The 26,488-nt window shown below is 37.9% G+C and overlaps 1 protein-coding gene across 4 annotated transcripts in view; it reads left to right on the forward strand.

Moving 5' to 3' along the window:
- The first annotated feature begins 293 nt into the window (after positions 1-293).
- Positions 294-26,488, forward strand: part of dlg5a (discs, large homolog 5a) — a 61,718-nt gene continuing 35,523 nt past the window's right edge. The window contains exons 1-5 of one of the 4 annotated variants that reach the window (XR_014201620.1): positions 294-1,361; positions 18,872-18,940; positions 21,014-21,176; positions 22,727-22,870; positions 25,649-25,832. Coding sequence is in view for 3 of the 4 variants with exons in the window: in XM_082153970.1 (XP_082010096.1) it covers positions 1,064-1,361; positions 18,872-18,940; positions 21,014-21,176; positions 22,727-22,870; positions 25,649-25,832 (858 nt within the window). In the remaining variant the exon portion in view is untranslated. The remainder of the gene's footprint in view (positions 1,362-18,871; positions 18,941-21,013; positions 21,177-22,726; positions 22,871-25,648; positions 25,833-26,488) is intronic. The other 3 variants (XM_082153970.1, XM_082153969.1, XM_082153971.1) reach the window with 3 other exon arrangements.

The following is a 26,488-nucleotide window of genomic DNA, read 5'->3' on the forward strand; positions in this document are numbered from 1 at the left end:
TTTTTAGATCAGCTACCATTTTCCAAAACACCAAATTCACATTTTTAAATGTATTTATTTATATAAAATAAAACAACAAAATATTCCAAGGCACCCACGTGGTTAAGCGTAAAAAGCCTTTAATTAACTGGTCTGGGATAAGCCATTAAAACATACATTTGTGTCGTTTTAATGACTTAGCCAAGTTTATTAAAGTCTTTTTATGCTTAACCACGGGAGTGCCTTGGAATATGTTTGTTGCTTCATGTGATATTTACCTCTCATGTAGGCTATCCAATGAGCATCAATGGCTGTCTAGCACCCAGTTGCCTTGTTTTAGAAGTATTTATTTAAGTATTTAAATATTGTGACTATAATAAAATCACAAAGTAGCACAGTCACATTTAATAAAAATCATATGCAAACAGGCAGCGTTGTACAGCACATGTTCCAGCGTAAAATCCTCCTGCACTTGTTATGTCATGATGCATTATCTTCATAACTGTGTAGCCCTTTTTGCCCGAAATTTTGAACAGTAGTGCACGCCCATTGGAGAAAACCAGGTGTGTCTCGGACAAATCCCCGCCCACTTTACCAAATATGGACATTGCACGAGAAGTTGATAGACAGCAGGCAGCAGCTGCTGAGATACCGAGACATGGCGGAGCGTACAGTTTGAGTAGGGAACGCTAGAAGAGTTGTGCTACTTTTGCTCACACTTGAGTCCGCACAGCGCCAAATAAATGCCCAAGAAGAAACCATAAACGCGGATGAACATGCTCTCCACGGAAGCGCAGGGGAAAATAGACGAAGTTGCCTCGCGTAAGTGATCCGGGAGAAATGTCTCGCTGTTTAGTGCAGTCAACAGCCTCAGGCAACAAACATGGCTTCTGTGCCTTTCTGCTGTTTGTAATGAAACCCCGCTTGATTAAGCCATCACATCTCATGGCGCCGTGGCTCAAATCCTACAAGTGAGCGGATAGGAAGAAGTTGCTGCTGCATTCGTCGGGTTTGTGTGAGGGGAATCGGGTCTACGGCGATAGCACGGAGCTAGCTAGTTAGCTAGAGAACTGTAGGAACTGCAATGGAGCCCAAGCACAAAGAGTTACTCCACCAGTACCACCAGAACTTACTGGAGTCCATCACGGATGCGGACCGGCTGATAGAGTTGCTGAGTAAATCGGGAAGCCTCAGCGAACAGGAAACCTTCGAGCTGGACCAAAACTGCTCCTCCAGCGCCGAGAAAGTGGAGCAGCTCCTGAAGATGCTCATGAACAAGCAAAGCGACCATTTCCTGGAGCTCTGTGTGGCCCTGGAGAAGACATACCCTCACCTGTACTCTGCCCTCTTCGCCAACGGTGGAGGACCAGCAGATCACTCTGGTAAGATGCACTGCAGACTGGCGTGCTTGATTCGTGATGTGCATCACATTCACATCACTGATGTTTGGTGGTCTGACTGACTTCTAGAAGGACGTGAAAGTCTTAGCTGAAGTTGTCAATGAGTTGTACATCCAATTGGAGTATTTTCAATAGACACTGTGTTGTCTGGTTCCTGGAGAATCTGAATGTGCATGCAACATATATAACATGTCATTGCATAGATGATGAGGTCATGGTCTTTGTTATTGTGCAGTAGCCTAGATGTTTTAAAGCAAGTATGAAATGGTGTTGCACAATGGTTTCAGTTCTTTTTATGCTTGGTTCAATAGTAAAGTTCTGACTGGAAGGATAGCAGATTGGGAGGTGGACACTCAAAGTGTGATCTGATCTGATGCACATTGTGAATCAAGCAAGTTACAACACAGATGTCTGTTGGTCTTAGTTTATTGGTGGATGTGAAAGACCTTGCAGAAGTTGAGTTGTAAATACAATTGGAGTATTTTCAGTAGACATTAGTGAGTGATCTGACTGCTGTAGAATTTGTGTGTAACAACATGTCTCCTCATGATGAAGTCAGGTTTTTGATTTATTGTGACGTGGATGTCGACGTGATGAGTTGACATGATGAAATGATGTTGCAGAATGGTTTCAGTAATTTTTTTTTTCTTTGGATCAATAGTAAATCACTGGAATTGACCAGTCAATGTCACACTGGCAAGACAAATAGCAGTTTGGGAGGTGAGCATGTCATGCTTGATTCATGATGTGGATCAGAGCACACGTGTAAAACTGATGTTTGACTTATTTTAGATGACTATGAGATATAGAAGCAGTTGACAGGATTTTTCTTTTCTTTTTGGATAGACATAAATGGATTGAACTTATTTCCGTGGAAACCATCTGTTCATTTGCATGCCACATTCATGTTTTTGTTTGGCATTTATGGTTCCTTGAAGAACCGTTATCATCCATGCCATGGAACATTCTTCATAATTAAAAAGTTCTTAACACTAAGAAAAATAGGGTTTTTTTAAGAACTACTTACTGAAGGTTTTTTTTGGTGAACCCAAAATGGTTCTTCTATGGTATTGTTTTGAAGATCTTCATTTGGAACCTTTATTTTTTTAAGATGCATCTTTGCATTTGCATAAATGATGTGGTGTTCTTTCTGTTGTATCTGAAGAGGTCACATCTTGAATTCAGTATTTTGCAGCGGATGTTTCAGGGCAATGGTGCAATTGTTTTATGACATAACAAAGATGTTGCATGATGGTTTTAGTGTTGGATCAATGATAAACCGTTGGGATTGACCAGATGAAGGCAGCAGACCACCAGGGTGCAGAAATGTGGTGTTACAGATGAGGATGAAAGTACTATCATATCGATTGACCCTGAATGCAAAGATCACACTAGGTTCTCAGTCAATGCTCTACGTCTTCAAGCTATTACCAGTGATCAGAGAGAGGCATCATGGGTAACTGAAATAAAGATTTTTCTCCTGGATTAGCCCATGGATATGTTCTTCTTTTTCACTGCTCATGCTCATGGATCATATCATTTCCATTTGAATTTTGTTCAAACCGAATACTTCCCTGACGCACGTCTATGGAATAGGCTATGGGCTGACTTGTTTCCATGGAAACACACTTGCCAGGGAACCATGGCAAATCGATTTGAACATACATGTGCTGTGTTCGTAGACCTGTAAGAATGGATGGAGTCTTAAAAATGGTTTGGAATGATTGTAATTGATTGATTTTGTAATGAGACAGTTGAAGATATGTGAGCTTACTGACATCTTTATTGGTACATCGTGTCCTTGAGGATGAGTGTGGGGTCATGAACCTCCACTAAGGTTTTCAAATGTACCAGTACCAGGCAGTCGGTACTATAAAAGTTGACGGTACCGTACCAGCAGTTCTGCAGTACTGGTAGCACCGGATTATATTTGGTACACACCGATAGACGCTTTTAAACGCTCTAGTTCGTGTTTGTTTGAGCGCTCTCCGAGTGTCAAATGTTTCTATTTACAGCGTGTTTTTACAAGACTTGAGCAGTAGCCAATCACAATCATATTTGCTCTTCTATTGCTTTCTGTTTATTACCCATTCACAATCGGAATACAAATGTAGTTTTTCATGCTGCTAATGTTTCGGGATTGACAACCGTATTTAAATGCATGAATGAGAAACTGCGATGATTGACATTGATAACCAACGGATGAGACAAAATGGGACAACATTTTTTAAAGTACTTAATTCACCCGTTCTTGCTCTGGTACTGAACCGAAATTGGTACAGAGAACCGTGAAATCTTACTGGCATTTGTACCAACAGCTGAAATTTTGGTACCATGACCACCCTAATCTCCACTATGGGGTCTTTTGGATAGATAGAACATCCCACTAAAGGTGTCAATAGGGTAAAATCACCATATAGATAATTTTTCCTTAAATTATAACTGTACTGTTGAGTGCTTCACATACTATTACTGTTGGCTTAATTGAACTGAGGATTTCATGCTCTCTGCCCCCTTAGACTGGTCATTAAACACTGAAATTAACCATGTTTATTGACGTTGCATGTGAACCTGTATATTAAATGTAGACTTGAGTCTGAGTGTTTTCTTTGTGTAGTTTTGTTAATGGATTTGAGGATGAGAGCATGTCACACAAACTGTCCATGTTGCCTTTAGGGATGCACTAGATTTATGTTTTGAGATAAATTAATAGATTTAGACTTGATCAAAAGTGACAGTATTAACATAGGCTAGTTCCAAAAGATTTCAATGGCAAATAAGCGCTGTTCTTTTGAACTTTCTGTATATTAAAGAATCCAGAGGAAAATAAAATCCACGGATTCCTCAGAAATATTAACCATTTTCAACATTGAAAATAATATGAATTGTTTCTTGAGCAGCAAATCAGCATATCAGATTGATTTCTGAAGGATCATGTGACACTGAAGACTGGAGTAATGACGCTGAAAATGCAGCTTTGACATCACATACATAAATTACATTTAAAAATGTATTCAAAAACACAGGTTATTTTAATTTATAATATTTCACAATATTACAGTTTTTCCTGTATTTTTGATCAAATACTTGATGTTAGATATTTAATTGTGCATTCTTATTTCTTCTATTTTTACATATTGCTGTAATCTAACAAATACGTATAGGTACAATATCTGTTCTTTTCTAATGTATCGCCATTAATAAAAAATGAAAATAAAAATTCTGTTGTTCTAAAATTCTATTCTTCTATTGTTCTCCTCATTTGTAAGTAGTTTTGGATAAAACAGTCTGCTAAATGATTAAATGTAATGTAAATCCACTTCATTTTATCATAGTAAATTATTATTATTATTTTTTTAAACAACGGAATCTGTTTAATTTGGCTTATATCAGGTGACACAGACATGAATTTGTGTAAAAATACTAATTAACTGAATGCACAACCTTTTGACATTAACAACAAAATGTTGGGGAAGTTTTTTCTCCCTTCTATTAAATATATTAGAAATATTATGATTTATTAATTGTATTTTATTATTTGCATTTTGCCCATGACCTTATCACAACAGATCTGCGACCCACTCGCCTCTGCTGTGGAGCATTACCGTCAGTTTAACACACACACACACACACACACACACACACACACACACACACACACACACACACACACACACACACACACACACACACACACACACACACACACACACACACACACACACACACACACACACACACACACACACACACACACCCTTTGTGCATGCTGGCACAGTCCCACCTGACTCTGTGCTTTTGTGTACACCAACCAACCACACACACCCACACACATGTGTATAAGAAATCCATAAGCATGGAGCTGTATATATTTCCTGTTTCCAGTTGTGGTTATTCATCTCCAGATTAGTTTCCTTCCTCTGAAGATGCTCTGTATCCTGTGTGGGGCTTATGCTGATTTGAGCTGAAAGGTATTGCGAAAGCATAATTTTCTTTAGTGCAGTGATTCAGTTCTTGTGATTATTATGTTTAGCCGTGTTAGTAAGAGCTAAAGATGAGCCTTGTCCCCCTGCAGGCTCCAAACAGCCTGAAATGACTCTGCCGTATGCATGTGTGATGAGTTGTGCTGATATCAACCTGCTCTGAAGTCATTCTCCCAAGCTGCCGCTGTTGGGCTTCATCTCTTTTCATTGCCAGGTCTTCCTCTATACACACACACACAGACGGGCTCAGAGTCGTGGAGGAGGGGCTGTATCGGTTCAGAGGATAGTATTGTAGCGGCAGCTCCAACTGTTCAGCACGCAGGCTAAAGGAACTGCAAACAGCATGTCTCTCCATGGAAGGACTCTCCTGTACGCAGCCTCATAAATCAACCAACATAGGGAGACAAAAGATCAATGTTGCCGATCAATCTCTATAACAGGACAGGGAGAGTGAGATTTATGTGCTGTAGATGATATTCAAATAGCCTTAGTGCAGACTTGCACATTTCCATGAGCCGAAACGCATTGATTACTGTAAACGCATCGCTGATCATTTAGTTTGACTCGCATAATTCCAGAGATTTGTGACGTTATAGTTTCCGATCTGAAGTTATTGCTGTGACCTATAGGCCGCCTCGGATAGGAGGAGACACTGCGGCTTTATGGTGCCATCCATTTCAAATGAGCAGCAGTGCAGTTGTTTCACTTGGGTGAGGGCTTGTCCACAGCGGGCTAGCGGACAATTCCCTCATGCAGTCAAATGTAGGGCCAGTACAGAAACAACAGGCCTTTTGTTTTAAATGAACTGCCCCAAACTGCACCGTCAGCAGCTTGCACTGTTTACTGACCATGGGGGCTGTCCACTTGGATCCCAGTTGATCAGTGCAGGGGACAGGGAAAGTTACAGAGTGACAGTATGTAAAAAAAGAGTTCTTAAATGGGTCGTGAACTGAGCTCCACTTATTATGTTATCAAAAAACATCCTAATTGAGAAGTAATAGGCTATTTTTTATCCTGTTTTTGACCTTCTCTTTCCTGTTTTGATGGGCATGCTGCATTAAAAACTTGGAAATAAACGCCTACTGCTATGATTGGGTAACAGTTTTGCAGATTAAAATATTTTTCAACGTCCCCGCCATTACACGTATGGAATTGTTTTGAAAATTTCCAATGTTGAAAAATATCTTGATACATAGTTAAAAAATTTGCCAACAATGTGAAACTTTTATGCTTATATATTTAGGCCTATATGCTTTATAAGTCTTGGTTGTGGCAAATAAAGTACTTGAAGTTACCACAGTTATAGTTATTATGAATGAATGAATGTTTACTACTACATGACGTGTGAATCTGTGGGCGGGGCTAAAGAGGCAATGATGTAAATGTAGGTGTTGATTAATTTGATCATTATCTTCATTATGACATTATAACAAAATCCAAAATGGGTTGTTTTCTGAGCTTTGTTTCAATAAAAGCTGTGTTTGGACTAACAAGGAAGTTTTGAGTTCTGCTTTTTTTGTAGTACAATGACCTCTTATGTGTCACAAGATCAAGGAACATTTTATTTCTCATTTCATGACCCCTTTAAAGGGCCCTCCCTTCATTGCTCCGACCCCAAAATGCACAAACACGCAATGCAAGAGTGGATGTCTCTTTATCATAGCTGAAGCAAAGCAAAATAATGCTTCACGAAAGTAGAGGACGAACAAACAACAAGGAACAACAAAAATTAGGATACAGTACACAAGAGTAGGCCAGCAAGAGTTGGTTGTTAGTCGCCAGCGGCTCCAGACAAACAATGACACTTAAAACTGTCCTGTTACTATAGATAAATACTATACTATTCGGGGGCGTCAAATAGCTTGAATGGTGGGTTCATTATTATTCTTAATGAAAAACACAACAACAAAACAGTATAATGACAGACTCGCTATAACATGCTAATAAATGAAATCTGACTCTTGCTGCTGATCTTTGCTGCGATTCGTTCGGCTCACGCTGAATTGAGCAGAAGCGTTTAGTGATGATGTAATCGGTGTGCGGCTGAACACCATTTAACACAGAGTATCAAACACAATCATGAACACATTCGTACTAATATGAACACAATCTTAGGCTACTAAATCGTGGAAGTGAACTGCTATGGTGCTATTGTTGACTACCATGTGCTTTAGAGCTTTTGCAGTATCATTCGCGGCAGATAGATGCAAGTGCCGTTATGTGCTGACGCTTTAAAAACAAAGATAAAAAAAATATATATATATAAAAGTGAGATGAGCAACGCTTTGCATTTTGCCTCCTTGTCCTGCGTCGTCATTACCATGCATGCACCGGGTAAAGAGCTGCTGCTCGGTCCGGACCCAAAAATATAATGTGAGCACAATCCAGTGAGGGGAGCAATCGAACTCTGGTTCGGACCAGGCAGTCGAACAATGTGTAAAAGAACCCTCAGAACAGAAGTGGTTTTGTGAATGAAGTTTTGAGTGTAGTCTGTAGACGTGCACTACTCGTGACTTTGTGAAGCACAGCTCATGCCATGAAATATTAATACTGATGCCACTCTGATTCAAGGCCATCACTTCAGATCTAAGAAGTTTTTTTTAGGATCCCTGCCTCTTAACGTCACACTCAAGGACAGGATAGCCTCTGTCTTTTATATTCTTCATGTCAGCTTCAGCTTTTATCCACCCCACTAGACCGAGCGCATTTGAGACTGCACTGCTTTTAGTCAATATTGCAGCTCTCGTTTTATTTTTGGATCTAGACAGATTTCTTTCTGTCTGTCTGTCTTCAGCTTAACGTGTCATCACTAAACGTGGCACAAAGCTATTTGATAAATCCAATATAATGCCTCCTGATAATGATGCTCTCACAAACATTTTCACATTGGCTCAAACGGTATTGATCTCAGCTCAATTTGTGGTGTGAACACTCACTAGCAGCGCTTGATCGTTTAATGGCAGCAGAACGCATGAATGATTGCTAACGCTGGAATTAAAGGAGACAAAATGATACTGTCAGCATCACCACATAGATGTGTGCTAGTCTCTGTGGCTTTAAAAGGACACAAGCCTCCTAGTTTCACTCAGAGCTTCAAGTTTTTTCTCCATGAGAGGCAGAGCTATCAAGAAAGACCTCATTACCATTTTCAAGTGTTCCCAAGCTGCGTAATTGCAGAGGAACTGCGGAAGTGCCACGGTCTAGATGATAGTTGTGAGGTAATGGAAATATACAGACATGTGATAGTCTAATCTTGCCTTCAAGTCTTATCAGACATTTTGGCATGTTTCTGACAGAAGTCTCTTATGCTCACCTATGCTGCATTTATTTGATCAAAAATACAGTAAAAACAGTAATATTGTGAAATATTATTACAAGTTAAAATTACGGTTTTCTATTTGATTACAATTTAAAAATGTATTCCTGCTATGGCAAAGCTGAATTTTTAGCATAATTTCTCCACTCTTCAGTGTCACATGATCCTTCAGAAATCATTCTAATATGCTGATTTTGCTGCTCAAGAAACATTTCTTATTATTCTCAATGTTGAAAACCGTTGTGCTGCTTAATGTTTTGCAAAAAACCATGATATATACTGTATGTATATATTTTTTCAGTATTCTTTGCATATTTTGTGTACTGCTGTCTCAGTTTAGCTGCCTTGAGGATTTTGTGACCGTTTCCTTTCCAGTCATTTTCCGTGTGACTGCACAAGAATAATAAAATAAATGCAACACAATTTGCACACATAATGCGTATATTTTGTACTTCATTTTGTTGCATAAGCACTAAAAGGTTTTCTTTGTATCAGTAAGTGTAAAAAGAATGGAGAAAAAATCTTGTATGTACAATCTTCCCGCAGGAGGACTTGATGCCGGTTAGTCTGAGCGGCAGTGATCAGACTGGCACATGGAGCTTGTTCTAGGAAGCAGCTCTACAGTGGGTATCTGAAAACGGGCCATGTGTCCCGTAGGGAGATGCTATATTAGAGGAAGCCTGCATTATGTACCTGTCACTGCAACACAATCAGATGTGGTTTTTTAAGGACTTTTTAGACTTTGAATGTTAAGATAAAAAGAAAGTAAGAATCCGAAGATGCAGCGTGCACATTTTTCTTCGATAGTTTTTCTTTTCTAATTTTAGTTTGTTTTTGGTACTTTTCTCTGATGGCTGCCTGAGAGGATTTTAGTGTTCTGTTAGACTGTCAGCACAGTAATCTTCACTCTCACTCGCACACATAAGGTGTGTTTCTAAATTCATCCCTTTTAGCGCACTCATACAGTCATCAGAGCAATGCTTTTGAAACACATTCACTTTCACCTTCAAACTTTAGATCACCTGCTGTGAGCAAAGTTCCTGTTATAATCTCTGCATGTCTCTGGTTTCTGATTAAAGATAGATTTAGATATTTAGCTTATATTTGTAGTTACATTTATTGACACTTTTATCCAAAGAATCTTGTATTGCATTCAAATACATTTCATCAGGACTTGCATTCTCTGGGAATCCAACCAATGATCTTGGCTAGACGTTCTTTGATTCTGTGTGCTATAAATTTAAATGCATACATACAGATTACTTTGACCCTGATTTAACATAATGATACAGGTAACAGGGCTTCCTTAATATTTAACTAGTTGACTAGTCCTTAAGAAAACCCATAAACTTGTCAATTATACACTTCTCTTCAAAAGTTTGGGGTCAGTTTATGTTTATTTTTAATGATATCTGAGAGCTTTCTGTCCCTCCATTGACAGCTAAGCAACTACCACTTTGAATCTTCAAAAAGTTCATAAAGAGATCATAAAACTAATCCATTGAATCGATCGGTTTGGTCCACATTTTCTGAAGAGACACAATTTCTTTATTTGATGAACAGATTGAATTTAGGCTTTTATTCACAAATAAATATTCATCAACTCGCATCAGTTGTGGTTAACAGAAGCTCAAGCATGTTCGCTTGACGTGCGAGAACCAATGAAGTTCATTCTCGTTACGCAGCACGTTTGAGCTTCAGCAAGAACCAATGAGGTTTGTTCTCGCGCATCAAGCAAGTACGGTTGAGCTTCTGTTTATGTTCACTGATCAATGTTTATATGGAAGGACAGAAAGCACTCAGATTTCATCAGATAGATCTTCATTTGTGTTCTGAAGATGAACGAAAGTCTTACGGGTTTGGAATGACATGGTGAATGAATAAATGATGGCAGAATTTTCAGTTTTGGGTGAACTATCCCTTTAAGCAGCACAACTGTTTTCAACATGGATAATAATTAGAAATGTTTCTTGAGCATCAAATCAGCATATTAGAATGATTTCTGAAGATGTAAAGAGTTTCTACTTAAGAAGTAACGATGCTGAAAATTCAGCTTTGCCCTCATTGGAATAAATTACATTTTAAAATAATGTATATTCAAATAGAAAACAGCTAAAATTGATATTAAATCATATTTAAATAATAATATAAAAATGTTCCTCCATTTTAAATAAATGCAGTCTTTATAAACACAAGAGACATTTTCAAAAACATAAAAAAATTGTACCCACCCCAAACTGTTGAACTGTAGTGCGTATGGCTTTATTTCCTACAGATGATTTTGTTAAGTTAAAAGGGTAACACTTAGGAACAAATAAATTGCTCTAAAGTTTGCTTTGCCATCAGATGACAAATCTCTGTAAGATGTGCCGAGAGAAGCCGAATTTGTCCACAACCCACAAAGGTTGCCTGTGGTCAGAGTGACATGTGAAGTGATGAGATGCGTAATGGTGTTGGCAGCCCAGATTCTTAATGTTACACTGAGACTGGTGCTTCTAGTAGGCGTGACAGAGAACTAGAGTTACTGAGATCACAATCTTGCTCTATTACTGTGCTGCCATTGAGACGAGTGCTGAACTTTCTCCAGGGGCTCTTTTCCTGCTGGTAGTGTGCTTTGGATTAAAAGCCCCACCAAATGCCAAGTAATATCAGATGCAGCCCTTGTAGTGGTAAAATTCGATTTTTGGTTCCTCCCTTTCAGTGCTTGTCGTAGGGTTATTCAGTCACTGTATTGAATGAGTGTTGGGTTACCGCTCTGATCCCCTCAGATTTTTCCACAGTCTTGTCAAAAGTGGGAATGTCCCTTTATCTGTGTGTGTGACATCACCTGATACGTGAGAGTCCAGATTTTTGTCTGCTGATGTGTCTCTCCTCACTGCACATTACTAGCAGACCGACTGTATACACTGCCACCATGTCACATGACAAGACTCTGAGCCTTGATTGGCTGCTTCCTCTGAACCTTGCCCTCAGTACCACAGCCTTGCCATGCGGCGCCATGTAAAAGTGACTGAACAAAGGCTGTGTGATGTGATGTGTCTTCTCCTTTCCTGGGGCACATTGCTCTCTGTCTCTCAGCTTGTGCTGGGGCGACTCCAGATTTCATCAAACAGCAGCAGCTTCTGCAGCAGAAGCAGGAGCACAGCCAAAGTCATCTGATTTAGACCGCTGAAATGTGGGTAAACAGAATCATTTATCAGGCTCGTTCTGACGCCCTCTTTGCCGGCCCAGTATCATGAATGGGACAAACCACTCAGACTTGAGTTAATGCGGTTTTGTAGTGGCAGGTCGCTGTTGCACATCATTTCTACAACACCCTAGTGGTGTCAGTTTTTGCACATTTTCTTCAGAAATGATTTCTAAACTCCTAAGACGTAGTTTACACAGGCAGTGTTTGAGGCTGACAGCCGTATTTGGGTCAATAACACATAACAAATCGTGTAAAAACCTAGTTTAACAGTTCTTAGAAATGTACTCTTTGTATTTATATATATATATATATATATATATATAATACAGGGGTGTGCATACTCGACCAAAATAAAAAATGCACTGGGTAAATAAGTTCAGACTTCTCATTTCATTTGTGTATACATGGTTGACAGCTGTTAAAGCCCAATCATTGTTTTAGATTGACTAACTGTAATACTGTATCAGATTTCCATTTGAACTAAATGCATAATAAATCTGCCGGTTTCAGAGCAGAACTCAAAGCTGTGACATTCATTGACGCGCTTCAACCGGCAGTGCATGTACTTACTACTTGGCATCCCGCCAAAGTAAAAGTTGCTTATTTTAGGTTTAAATGTTGAAAATTTGTATAAGAAATAACTTATTAGCATTGTATTTAAGTGTACTATAAAATAATTGTATACTCACTAGAGCACTATTATATTTTAAAATAAAAAATATGATCACACTTTATTAATTATTTTGTTTAATATTTTATTTAAAAAAAACGAACTAAATAAAGTGCAATAATGCTATTATTAATAATTGTATTTTGTATAGCTGTATTTAATTGGTACAGGGTGAGCACCAAACAGAATATATGTATATAAAAAAAAAAAAAGTAAATATCAATAAAAGCAACCTGATGATTTAGGCCTATACACTAAATTGCAAATTCATCCTTCAAATGTTAATGAGTCAGCTTTTTGTATGTGTGAAGGTTTGCGGGAGGTTATGAAATGTGGTAGTCACTCTGGTTTATAACTGAACTGTGTGTGAAGTGAACGTAACCATATTTGGCACCCTAAAAAAGACAACCGTATTCTTCTGCTGTGTAAAATGTAGCCTATGAGACAATGTTTGAATAGATTATCATCATGGTGTAATAAGATCTTGTGACTCAAGATCAACTTCACACAAACAGATTCCGCTAGGCTGTCAAAGCGAAAGGATAAATGTTTTTTTTGGAAGAATGCTCTTGCGTTCATCCATTATTAAGCTTCAGCCTTCAGCTTTTGGTTCATTTTTCAGGAAGACACTCAGAGCATGTTCAATCTCTGCCTGTGGATCTTTTTTGCCATATAGCAGGATTTAAAATTCAGCTGAATTTATCATAGCAGCGCATGTCATGCCGTATTTGTGATGGTTGCTGGGGGGTTGTTGGGGGGGGGTTGATCGTCTACTTGCCTGAAACAACTGTTGGACCAAGTGTGTGCAGAGCGGGAAACAAACAAACAAACACAAAGGATGCCCAGGGCAAAGCATGCCATCTCTGACCTACATAATGCACGAGGACGGGGAAAGGGCTACTGCTATTGTTTTGAAATCTGTTAAACATGAACTTTGCCAAATATGTCTGTTCAGATTTAAACTATTATAATAATTTCCAATAATTACGGCTATAATTATTTCCAATAATTATAATCATTTGTTTAGAATAATGTAAGAATAAAGAGTATGGGCCGGATTACCTAAACAGGGCAAATTAGCGTGAGAGCGCAATTCCAAATCAGAGCCGATGGGAGTGGAAAGTTCTGCGCTTGATCTCCTGACGACGAGCAAATTAAAGATCACAGCCGGATCATTTCCATAATGACCAACGAGCAAGAGTCTTATCAGTTTAAACATTCAAGCGATTTTAAACTGTTCAGTACTCGCACGCTCTCAGAGATGTTTTTCTCTGCATGCACACGTACAGTAAAGAAGCCTCAAAAACAACTCAAGTAATTTTTCGTGGATTATTTCGCTTTAACACGCAAAATTGTGTCAATTTCGGTCTTCGTGAGTAATCTGAGTATCCTCTAAACACAGTCGGCTATGTCTGAAATAAGCATTAACGCATGTGACAGTGTGGCAGACAGCATAATGAACACAGGAAGGATCTGTGCACTTGCTCTTGGCGGCCATATGTGTCTGTCATTCATTTTGTTGACAAAACAACAAAAGATAGCTTTAAGTTTAAGGAATCAGGATTAATAGCCTATATATTTAATTTAATCAGGACTAAAATACTACCCAGCAGGGTTTGAAATTAACTTTTACACTCACCGGCCAATTTGGCTACAAAATTAAGTTACCTGCCATTCAGAACTTCTACTAGACAAAAAAACTAAATGAACTACGTCAGGGCATATATATATGTATATAGATATAGATATATATGCTCTGACGTAGTTAATTTAGTCAAATGTGGGTAAAAATCAACTGTGACGGGTAACGCTGTTAAATCACTAGCCAATTTGGCGGGTTACTTATATTTACTCACTTTACTGGGGAAGTTCGTGTTAGCCAAATCTCTGCATATTTAGCGCAAGTACTCAACTCGTGATTCATCATGTTATATTAAATAGGCCTACATCGTATTGCGCTTAATCTGCTCATGGCTTACTTGAACACACACACCACTACGCAACAAAAAATGGTGCGCTTGTTATTTTCCTATTTTGCTTGTTAACATTATTTTCCTACATCCTAATTTATTAATTTTTTATGTTCTTTGTACTGTATTGATCTGTCCACCTAAAACACATTTTTGGATGCTTGATGACAGGATTTTGTTTGATTAAGAAATGAATGTATGAAATCCAAATGTTTTAATGACATATTATGTTATAATATATATATAAACAACAAAAGATAGCTTTAAGTTTAAGGAATCAGGATTAATAGCCTATATATTTAATTTGACAATTTTTTTATAATTTTGACCCATACAATATATTGTTGGCTATTGCCACAAATATACCAGTGCGACTTGTGACTGGTTTTGTGATCCAGGGTCACATATGATCAAGTGTTCACATGTCCTATTGAACGGATCAGAAGAGGTTTAAACCACCCCTTGAATAAAATTTTTATATTTTAAAATGATGTGCTATTTATGTGGTCATACATTCAGTTTTTAGTATCAAATTGCATGTTCCCATTGACTTGAAAAACATAATTTAATCCAAATGTAACAACTTGCTCCACCTCTGAAGCTGCTTTCCTTTCAATCGAATGGCACGTTTTTAATGTTGACAAACTAACCTCCAACTTGCGGTAAATTGCATGACAGTATTCACTACAAAATGCAATATTTTATTATAAGCTAATCAACAAAGTCAGCATGACTTTGTTGATTAGCTTGTTGTAGCCATCAAAGAATTTGACGCTTACTAATTTGCATTGATTGAAAATAGGCCAGTTTATGTGCCAGACTTTCCCTTAGGCCTTTTTAGTGATGTCTGTTCTCTATAGCCATTGAATCATTGATGCATTAAGTTAGCGCAGCTCCATGTGTTCATGTAAGTGTATCTCCATCCATCCTCTCACTGAAAAGTACCTTTTGTTTGGAGTGCTTTAAAACCAGGGTGTCTATTTCTGAAGCCTACTTCCAGGACTCGCAGGACTCGGTCTGCTTTCAGACGTTATACAATATCTATTTATTCCATCTGCCTTTCACCCCACCAAAAAAACCTTGCAACTTGCACTTGCTCTCAAATCATTGCTACCCTGAAGTTATTTCAGGCTACGGGAGGCATTGAAGTCTGCTGAAGTTGCTCTTCAAAGCAGAATTGTGTCTCGGATGATGTGATGAGAGTGAAGGAAGAGGCGAGAGACTGAGATCTTCTCCGGGCTGGATTTGGGTGAGAGTGTGTGTGTGTGTGTGTGTGTGTGTGTGTGTGTGTGTGGACTGTAGAGTCAGGCCTGTGATAATGAACCGTGTCCTTGTCACCACACGCTCTGCTCATTGAGAGGAGGAGCCCTGCGGTGAAGGAGCTGCAAACAATCTGAAAGATTCAATTATCCATTTCATTATTGTTCATATCTGCTTACACACTCAGGTGTTCTTGCAGCAACGCACTTTGTTTTCCTGTAGGGTCGGTAGTTGTAAAGGGTTTTGTTGTACAGTGTTTTTTAATGTCTTTCTGTTTTGTTTTGTATGATCATTTCAAGCCTCAAAGTTTGCTGGGATTTCTTGTCAGACATTGATATTGTTGTTTACAAACAATACTGATAATTTTTAAGTGTCATTATTTACAGAATTGTTTTTTAATGGTTTTAAAATGGCTTTTTTACACTCTAAAATCATCACTTTTACATAGCAAAAACATTCCTAATAGATATTTTAATTCTGAATATCTGATTTACTATAATAATAATGATAATATATTCATAATATTTATACTTAATTATTTTTATATTTTATGATAAAAAAAAAAATAATATTAAAGAAAAACAATGTAAATAAAATAACGAAATTAATATATAATATATAATTATATAAAATGTATTATATATATATATATATATATATATATATATATATATATATATATATATATACATACATACATACATACATACATACATACATACATATACATATATATATATATATATATATATATATATATATATATATATATACATATATACATATATACATACATATATACATATATATACAGTGAGGAAAATAAGTATTTGAACACCCTGCTATTTTGCAAGTTCTCCCACATGGAGGGGTCTGAAATTGTCATCGTAGGTGCATGTCCACTGTGAGAGACATAATCTAAAAAAAAAAAAAATCCAGAAATCAAAATGTATGATTTTTTAACTATTTATTTGTATGATACAGCTGCAAATAAGTATTTGAACACCTGAGAAAATCAATGTTAATATTTGGTACAGTAGCCTTTGTTTGCAATTACAGAGGTCAAACGTTTCCTGTAGTTTTTCACCAGGTTTGCACACACTGCAGGAGGGATTTTGGCCCACTCCTCCACACAGATCTTCTCTAGATCAGTCAGGTTTCTGGGCTGTCGCTGAGAAACACGGAGTTTGAGCTCCCTCCAAAGATTCTCTATTGGGTTTAGGTCTGGAGACTGGCTAGGCCACGCCAGAACCTTGATATGCTTCTTACAGAGCCACTCCTTGGTTATCCTGACTGTGTGCTTCGGGTCATTGTCATGTTGGAAAACCCAGCCTCGACCCATCTTCAATGCTCTAACTGAGGGAAGGAGGTTGTTCCCCAAAATCTCGCAATACATGGCCCCGGTCATCCTCTCCCTAATACAGTGCAGTCACCCTGTCCCATGTGCAGAAAAACACCCCCAAAGCATGATGCTCCCACCCCCATGCTTCACAGTAGGGATGGTGTTCTTGGGATGGTACTCATCATTCTTCTTCCTCCAAACATGGTTAGTGGAATTATGACCAAAAAGTTCTATTTTGGTCTCATCTGACCACATGACTTTCTCCCATGACTCCTCTGGATCATCCAAATGGTCATTGGCAAAATGGTCATTGTCTTAGTGTATTACCAACAGTAACCTTGAGCTCATTGACCAGCTCCTCCCGTGTAGTTCTGGGCTGATTTCTCACCTTTCTTAGGATCATTGAGACCCCACGAGGTGAGATCTTGCATGGAGCCCCAGTCCGAGGGAGATTGACAGTCATGTTTAGCTTCTTCCATTTTCTAATGATTGCTCCAACAGTGGACCTTTTTTCACCAAGCTGCTTGGCAATTTCCCCGTAGCCCTTTCCAGCCTTGTGGAGGTGTACAATTTTGTCTCTAGTGTCTTTGGACAGCTCTTTGGTCTTGGCCATGTTAGTAGTTGGATTCTTACTGATTGTATGGGGTGGACAGGTGTCTTTATGCAGCTAACGACCTCAAACAGGTGCATCTAATTTAGGATAATAAATGGAGTGGAGGTGGTCATTTTAAAGGCAGACTAACAGGTCTTTGAGGGTCAGAATTCTAGCTGATAGACAGGTGTTCAAATACTTATTTGCAGCTGTATCATACAAATAAATAGTAAAAAAATCATATATTGTGATTTCTGGATTTTTTTTTTTTTAGATTATGTCTCTCACAGTGGACATGCACCTATGATGACAATTTCAGACCCCTCCATGATTTCCAAGTGGGAGAACTTGCAAAATAGCAGGGTGTTCAAATACTTATTTTCCTCACTGTATATGTATATATATATATATATATATACAGTGAGGAAAATAGTATTATATAAAAATTATTATTATTAGTAGTATTATTAACAATAGAAAAATAACAATATATTTATAACATTTAGATATTATTATTATTATTATTATTATTATTATTATTATGTAATAACAAATAATATTAATAACAATGCTTTTAACCTTTTTAGACCTGAAGGCATTTTTAGAGTTGTTGTTTTTTTTTTCTGAGTGACATACACAAAAGAAAAGACTCATAACTAGCTTTTTTAGAAAAACAAAAACAATGTTTGGACATTCTCATGCTGAGAAACTGCTGATTTGGGTTTGGGCTCTTTTTTTAAATCGTGAGATTCTGCGTTAAATAATGATGTGCCATTTTCCACGATATGAGCCGGCGGTACACTGTGTTTATGGGTTAAATAACAAGAATAATAATATCATCTAAACATGTTACAGTTATATTAATGATAATTGTTTTTGCATGTTTAATTTCTTCTTTGTTTTGGGCCAAAACAAAGTCTGCTAAAACTGTTAGGCTGTGTGTTGGTCACCTTGAGAATGAACCGACTTAAAGTGTGAAAACTGATAAAAAAAAATCTTTCAAAATGACATGTCTAATAAATGTTCAGGTGTGATGCTGTAGAGAGTTGCATATGAAGTATTCTTTATTTTCTGAAGTGCTGTCTTTCTGCCAGCATTGAGCATTTTGTTCATTAAAGAGCTGTAACAGTCAGCATTGAGTTATTAATGGTGTTTTCTCTCCTCCGCAGGGTCCACCTACAGCGTCCTGTCCACAATGCCATCAGACTCTGAGAGCAGCAGTTCCCTCAGCAGTGTCGGTATGTCAGAGTTTCGTCTCCCACACTTGACACCTTGCACACATTGTCACCGTGCTTTGCTCTGTGTGTGTGTGTGTATGATGCATTTTGTAAAGTCGCTCAAATCAGACTGCCGACTCAGATGGACAGTGATAATGCGTGTTGGAGGGCATGGCAGATCTTTCTGAAGGCCGAGCCCTGTTCTCCTGGTTTGGTGCCAGTGGAGAATGTGCTCTGAGGCTGACTGTCGTCCAAGTGACTCGGCTGTTTTCTTGTGCCAGAGATACCCATAATGCCCTCTGCCTGTTTGGGTCTGCTGGGGAGCAATGTGGGTTTGAGACGACGAGGTCAACAAAAGGCCTGTTCACAGTCAGTTGCGAATAAATGACACAGAACAAAGCAAATATTTCACATCAACTTTATTAGTCGACATTTGCTTATTTTTTTAAATGTTTAATAAAAAAAATCAAGCTGAAACAATGAACGATTGCTGCATTTTTTGTATAATTTTTTATTTTTTTATTTTTTTTATACAGAATATGATTTCACATGATATTTTACTTGTATAGAGACATTTATAAAGATTCATTATTTTGTTTTAAAATCTTGTCATGCATGTTTTCTCAACTTGGTCTAAATTGGACTTCTGACTAGTATCTGGGAATTTTAAAATGATGATTTCTAGGCCTGGAAAACAGCTTTCTGGTGTTTATCCAGATATTTCATGTTAACCTCCTCTAATAAATCCATAGAAAGCCAATGAAATGACATCTTGACAAATACTATGTTCTCTGCTTTGCTTTTATCTTTAATGTAGATTATCCTCTTTGTTACTACATACAGCGGAATTCATTCTCTGAATATCTGTAGCAGATTGTCCAAGACCAAGAGATTATAGTGGAATTTTAGTTGCTGCTCATCCCGAAAGATCATCATTTACATAAAGTGCTCAGAATGTCAGCCATTGTGACCTCAAGCATGTTCACATTTTTTTGCTTACGCTTATTTATGCAGCCTTTCTTTTTTTTTTGCTCTGCAGTTTTTTTTTAGTACAACCAAGCTTTAAAGGTCAGGTTTCATTTTAAGCCTGTATTTCTTTCTATTTTAGTCATAGTAGCTCTGCTCTAAAAACAGTGTTGTTGTTGTAATTGACTAAAACTAACTATTAGATTATTAAAATAGTTTTCGTTCCTTTAAATAAAGCTTGACAAATATAAATATTAGATTTATAAACTTAAACTTTAACCTAAAAATAAAGCTAAATATTAAAAAAAAAAGATAAAAATTACTTGCATAACAAAATTACACAAACGCCAACTGAATTTTAAAATGAAAACTTAAAATATAAAAATAAAAGCTAATTCAAAATATTAATGAATACTATAATAGTGTATAAATAATATTACAATAATACTGTCTAAAACCTAACAAGCTGTAAACGCTACACAATGGCAAGTGGAAATATTGGTTTTATTCAGCCATATAGGTTTGAACCAGAAACTGATTCAGAAGAAGACAAATTATTCAGGGTCGTCTACAAGTCGATGTATCAGAATGGTAGTGCGTTTTATGTATCACTTTCTACAACGTCAGACACATAGGCTAATTTATATGATTAGTCTTTGGCTTGACTATGTTATTGAACAGCTAATAATGTGTTATTAATGTTACACAAACCATGTTCCTGTTTTCCATCTCGGAGTCAGACAGCTTCCTTCTAACCATTAGTATCCTTAGAAACGCTTTGAACAACTCAGAACGTCAGTGGAAAAAGGCATATAGTTCCTCATAACATCATAATATACATCATATATATAATTCACCCGCTATATTGCTGCTATATGTACCTGATTTTTCCTTTCCCGTTTTATGTGTGTTCTTGTGCTCACGGAGGAAAAGCCCCGCCTCACACGTTAACGGGATGTTTGTGACGGGCGGTTTCAAACCTTGTTTTTGAGACTGTCTTTGGTACACTGCAATTTTAAAGAGAAAATACATTGTGGTCTTAGTTTTTTGGGGGACTCTGTTGACCGTAGCCCTGCATTAGTGCTGGGTGAGCTTGTCTGTGCTCCGGTGACGTGCTCACTGTTGCAGGTACCAAAGCCTCATCACCTCCACCTGCGCTCAGTGACACCCGGCCGGCCAGCGAGAACCTGGACACCATCCTGTTCCAGCTGAGACAGGTCACCAGGGAACGGGATGAACTTCGGAAGCGCTTGGCTCTCGCCTCCCCTGGCACCACCTTCGATGACTGCAGGTACAAACCTCGGTGGAAAACAGAACCTTAAATGTTTCACTGGTTCTTTTTTGTCTTCCTGAATAACCGATATGAGTGTAGTTTTGCACTATATACTGACACCTTCGTAATGCTGCATCCATCCAGCCTTATGTAGAATAAAGCAACCCACATGTTGTAATGTAAAGGGGTTTCATTTTTATTTAAATGTGAAAGCTTTTCGTGCATGAACCTTCTTTTATACTCTCTTATACTCGACAAGGCTGCATTTATTTAATAAAAAATACAGTAAAAGCAGTAACGTTATAGCCTGGAAATCCAGACCTAAATCTAAAAGATTAATGGTCTGGCGTCGACTAATGAAAATCGGCCAGCTCGAGGGGCGGCACCAAGCATGCATTTGAAAATCTCACTGCACGCAATTGGATAACACTACGACCAATCACAACAATAAACCCCATACGCTTAGCTACCAGCGGAGCTAACTGGTAGATTAGACTCTTACCGTATCCGGTCGGCAAAACAGCAAAAACGTCCTTCTTGCAAAGGAACGATTCGAGCGGCGTCTTCTGTTCCTCTTTTAGATAAAAAGACAAGTCTAACTCGTTCATTGTAGCGGCCAAAGCCGTTTCAAACAACTGGTGTTCATCCATGGGCATCTTGCAATGTTTACTAATGACTTTGACGTCACAGCGCTGTCGTCATCTGTTTAGCTCGCCTCTTGCCCGCCTATATCAGATAACCCGATGTGATTGGTGCAGCTCAGATCGAGGGGCATATTTAATGAGCATCATTACTCGACACCAGAGTAACTCGCTGAGCAAATTCAACTTGTGCTCTTGCGAGAACTCTGGATTACCAGGGTATTGTAATTGTAATTGAAGTGTAGTAAAAAGTTCTGCGCATGATTTACTGACGAAGCGCAAATTAAAGAACACAGACACAGCCGGATAATTTCCATAATGACCAACGCAAATTAGCATCTGGTTTGACATGCTTTTTTTGGGTGGTAAATAATGGCGCAAATATCAGTAAATTGACTAGCGCAAACCTCAGTAAATCACTTTTCATGATTAATTTAAATACTCTCCTCCCATAAATTTTGCGTCCGAAAGGATACAAAAAAAAGGATACAAAGAAAATCCTACGAATACATTTGCAATAAGATCAGCCGCAAAAATAACCCTGTCCAAGCCTTTTTAGCGCTTGTTTTTCACTGTTGGTCTTTAGTAAGTCCTGACGGTAGTTTTTTAACGCCAAAAGAGGGTTTGCGCTGGCGCAAGCTGTTAGTAAATCTGGCCCTTATAATGTTTCAAAAGATGTCCATTTCAAATAAATGCTGTTCATTAAACAGTTTTTACTGTATTTTATTTGTCAAATAAACACAGCATTGGTGAGCATAAGAGACTTATCAAAAACTTAAAAAAAATTCAAGTTATTTCAAACTTTTGAGAAGTAGTCTCAAATTATCCCGTAATATATAATTATAGTCTCTGTTATCCCGATTAACATTGGGCCGCCCTTGCAGACTGAGGGACACAGTGCTGATGTATTACTCTTGTCTCTAAAAGGCCAAATTCCAAACCTGGTCATGACTACGAGCGTCTGAAAACGCAGTGCATGAAGGCCATGGCAGACCTACAGTCCTTGCAGAACCAGCACACCAAGACTCTGAAGAGATGCGAGGAGGCCGTGAAGGAAGCAGACTACTACCAGTGAGTACAGGCTCCACACGTCCCTCTTAAACACAGAGAGTTTAGGCTAAGAGCCTTCTGCTGCATGTGTAGCACAGTTTTTAATTAGCGCTTGCATCATCTTCAGGTTAATTATGGCTTTATTAAATGTTTAAAGCACTTTGTTCTGCAGCTCAATTCATGTTGCAATATTGATGTGCGTAATCCCAGTTTTGGAGCAGTTTTATATTTATAAACGTATAATTTATATTATATTTATATCTACATGAAATTCACTCAAAATAAATTGCGCCTTTTAGTCATCCACATATCATTCCAAACCTAAAAAATGTAAATAAAAATTCTTTTTTTTTTAAATTGAAAAAAAAGAAAGATTTTATTAACTTTTTTTCACTATTTATTCACCCTCATGTCATTTTTTTTAATTTTTTATTTATGAATATTTAACTGTTTTTGTCCATGCTATCAACATCAATGGGGTCCAAAACAACATTGGACAAAAAGCACACACAAAAAAAAAATCTTCTAATGTGTTCAACAGAAGAACAAATTTGTGATGGGTTTGGATAGTGAATAAATGATGACAGAATTTTCATTTTTGTGTGAACTATCCCGTCAGTGTCTTATCTATAAAAAGTCTTCTAGAGAAAGCACAGCCACAGGATATTTTAAAACTGCTCTGTCATATGTCATCATATTAAGCGACATTGTTTTAATGTAGCCTCGTTATCTAAACCAGTTGGCAATATGTGAGTGTGTACACAAGGAAGTTTGTTCTGCTCCGTTGTCTCTGACTCACCCTTGTTTGCCAGTGTGTGGTCATCCACACACCAACATAATACCGTCCCTCCATACACAGATGTGCAGCGGCTGTAATCTGATTATAATGTAAGGACACATGCCCTCCTGTCCCCATCTTTGCTGGGCACATAGAGATGAAGATTGAGTTGACGAGGGATTAATCCCATATTCCCCATTCCCTCAACAATGTGTGATTACAGCATGCGCTCACACACAGCCATTCTGTCATGTTGCTTGCATATTACTGATGTCTTGAGAACGGAAACATTCATTCAGTTTGAGCCTCCTTGTTGTCTACTGGTAGCATCCAAACTAAAATAGAACCGATTTGGAATGCTCTACATGAGCAGAAACCCTGTGCATTAAAAAATAAAAATAAATATCGCTCCTCACACCAAGACACAACTCCTAATTGATTTCAGTAAAATTCCCCGTTCGAATTTGGCCAAAAACAAGGTATATCAGAACTGTGGTGTACTGCGCCAAAAGACTGAAAGAAAGTTGTTTTGTTTTGTACTTTCAAGAATAAAATGCATAATGAAAACGGTAATATTGGGTAAAATAGATAATTTTAATTAGATTTAAATAGATAATTGATATTTTATATGCATAATATAATTTTTTTTCCCTGCTTTGTCAGCCATCCTGGATGAGTTTGTTGCAATGCATTATGGGAGTGCACTCTCTGTGATGGGTACGAGTGATGCTATCTAAGAATATGTCAGAAAACAAGGTCTCCTAGAACTGCAGTGTACCGCATCAAGAGGCTGAAATTTTATTAAATGTTTTATTTGACTTGTACTCTAAAAAAGCATAAAATACAAAACACAAATATTGTGTAAAATAGTTAATTTTAATTCAATTTAGAATGGATCGAATGGATATTTTTAAGTGTCGAATTATATTCATATATGATTTTTTTTCATTTGCTGGCCATCTTGGATGGAGTTTGTTGCCATGCATTACGTAGTTGCGTTCTCTTTAAAGGGTACGTGTGATGCTTTGTTAGAATTTGTCCAAAACAAGGTATCTTTGAACAGCAACATCATGTTGCTTACATTTTAAAGCACTCCTATGATTCCTTAAAATGATGCCTACATAGATGGCTTACTAGATTTTGGAACCGAATCACTGTGTAGTTACTAATATACAGGAGGGTAATCCAGCACCCGGAAAGCGTACCATCCCCGGGGGCCGCCATTGGCTAAGAAGCCATCACCTGCTGTTAGCCTTCCATTGACTCCCATTCATTTTGGCGTCACTTTGACAGCGAATAACTTTACATCTGAGGCGTTTAAAGACTCTGTTTGTCCATTGTTTATTTCTAAAGAAACACGACAATGTATAAAATGCTCCATTACCTTGTATCTTACGTTATGGCCCCGTAGAAGCAGTTTTTGTAAAAATAGGCTAACGATTGCGTCATAACCACGCGACTCTCTGGAAATTACCGTATAGACAGGAGGAGAAGCTTGCAGTCAATCGGGGGGATGTGGAGGCATAAAGTTCGATAAAGTCAAGGGAGAAGCCCATAGAGAGTCATAAAGTTGCTCCTGCTCCTAGCTCATGGACAGCTCCTACTCACGCTCTCCGTCTCTGCAAGATTCGGAAGGGAATGATTCAGATTTCTCTTGGCACAGCTACTAGAAGACTTACAACTGTCAGACAGGTTGCTCACGTCACATCTATGTCATCAAGCTCAGTTTGAGTCCGCGCTCAGCCATCAGGAAGTGAGTGCTTCTAATTTGCTTCACTTTTCTCCGTTGAAGTCTATGGAGTCGCTGTGTCCATTTCTTTTACTGTCTATGCTAATATACTGTGGAGTTACTATTCTAGATCAGTGCATTTCTGATTGTTTTTACAAGAGTTTTGGTTGTAACTACCTAGACTGGGTGATGCAGTGTGATCCTAGGGTGATGCAGTTTCTCATGTGGTAAATGGAGTTGCAAAATATGTAACGTACCTCGTTTGTTTGTTTGTTTTGTGTTTGTATATCAGCATACAGCACAGCCGTCTCTTAAGCGAGCAGACTCAGTTAAAGGAGGAGATGGAGGTTATGAAAAGAGAGAACGGCAAGCTGGTTCGGGAACACAACCATCTGAAACAGAGCTGTGAGGAGCTCAGGAGACTTCACTCTGAAGACCAGAGAGAGGTGGCCGACATGAGACTACAGCAACAACAGGTACTGACTTTACACGTATTCCAGGGACAACTAAGATGTGTTTCATACATGTGTGTAAATGAAAATGCTGTAACAGAAACACACTGACCCACTGGTGTTGGGGAAAGTTACTTTTAAATAGTTTTTACTCCCTAAAAAAGTAACTTATTGTGTTACTCATTTACTCTTTATGGAAAGTAATGCGGTAAATTACTTTTGATTGACTTTTTCTCACCTGGGCTGGGATAACAAGTTAGCTTTGAAAGCATCCCACCCTCCCTTCAGAGAGTCTGCAAAGCTTCAACGAGAGATATTGCCAGTCAATAAATGGGAAAACAAACATGCGCTACTTATTTTTAAAAAGTAAAAAAATATATATTTTGTTGTAAATTTAAAAGTAATGCGTTACTTTACTAGTTACTTGAAAAAAAGTAATCTAATTACGTGACTCGTGTTACTTGTAATGCCTTACCCCAACACTGCATTCTGCTGTGGCTCCATAAAGAAAATCAAGTGATTTCTGGGTTACTACAATGAGTATTTCTTTCAATAATGGCTTAAATTGTAAAACATTTATCATGTGTGCCTTTGTGATTTATTACAGACTTTATAGTTGAGAAATTTAATAAAGAAGGGGAAGAATCGAATAAATCAACGAAGAAGGGGATCGTGTTTAA

The sequence above is a fragment of the Leuciscus leuciscus genome (assembly GCF_965113295.1).
Source record: "Leuciscus leuciscus genome assembly, chromosome: 22".
Classification (NCBI taxonomy): domain Eukaryota; kingdom Metazoa; phylum Chordata; class Actinopteri; order Cypriniformes; family Leuciscidae; genus Leuciscus; species Leuciscus leuciscus.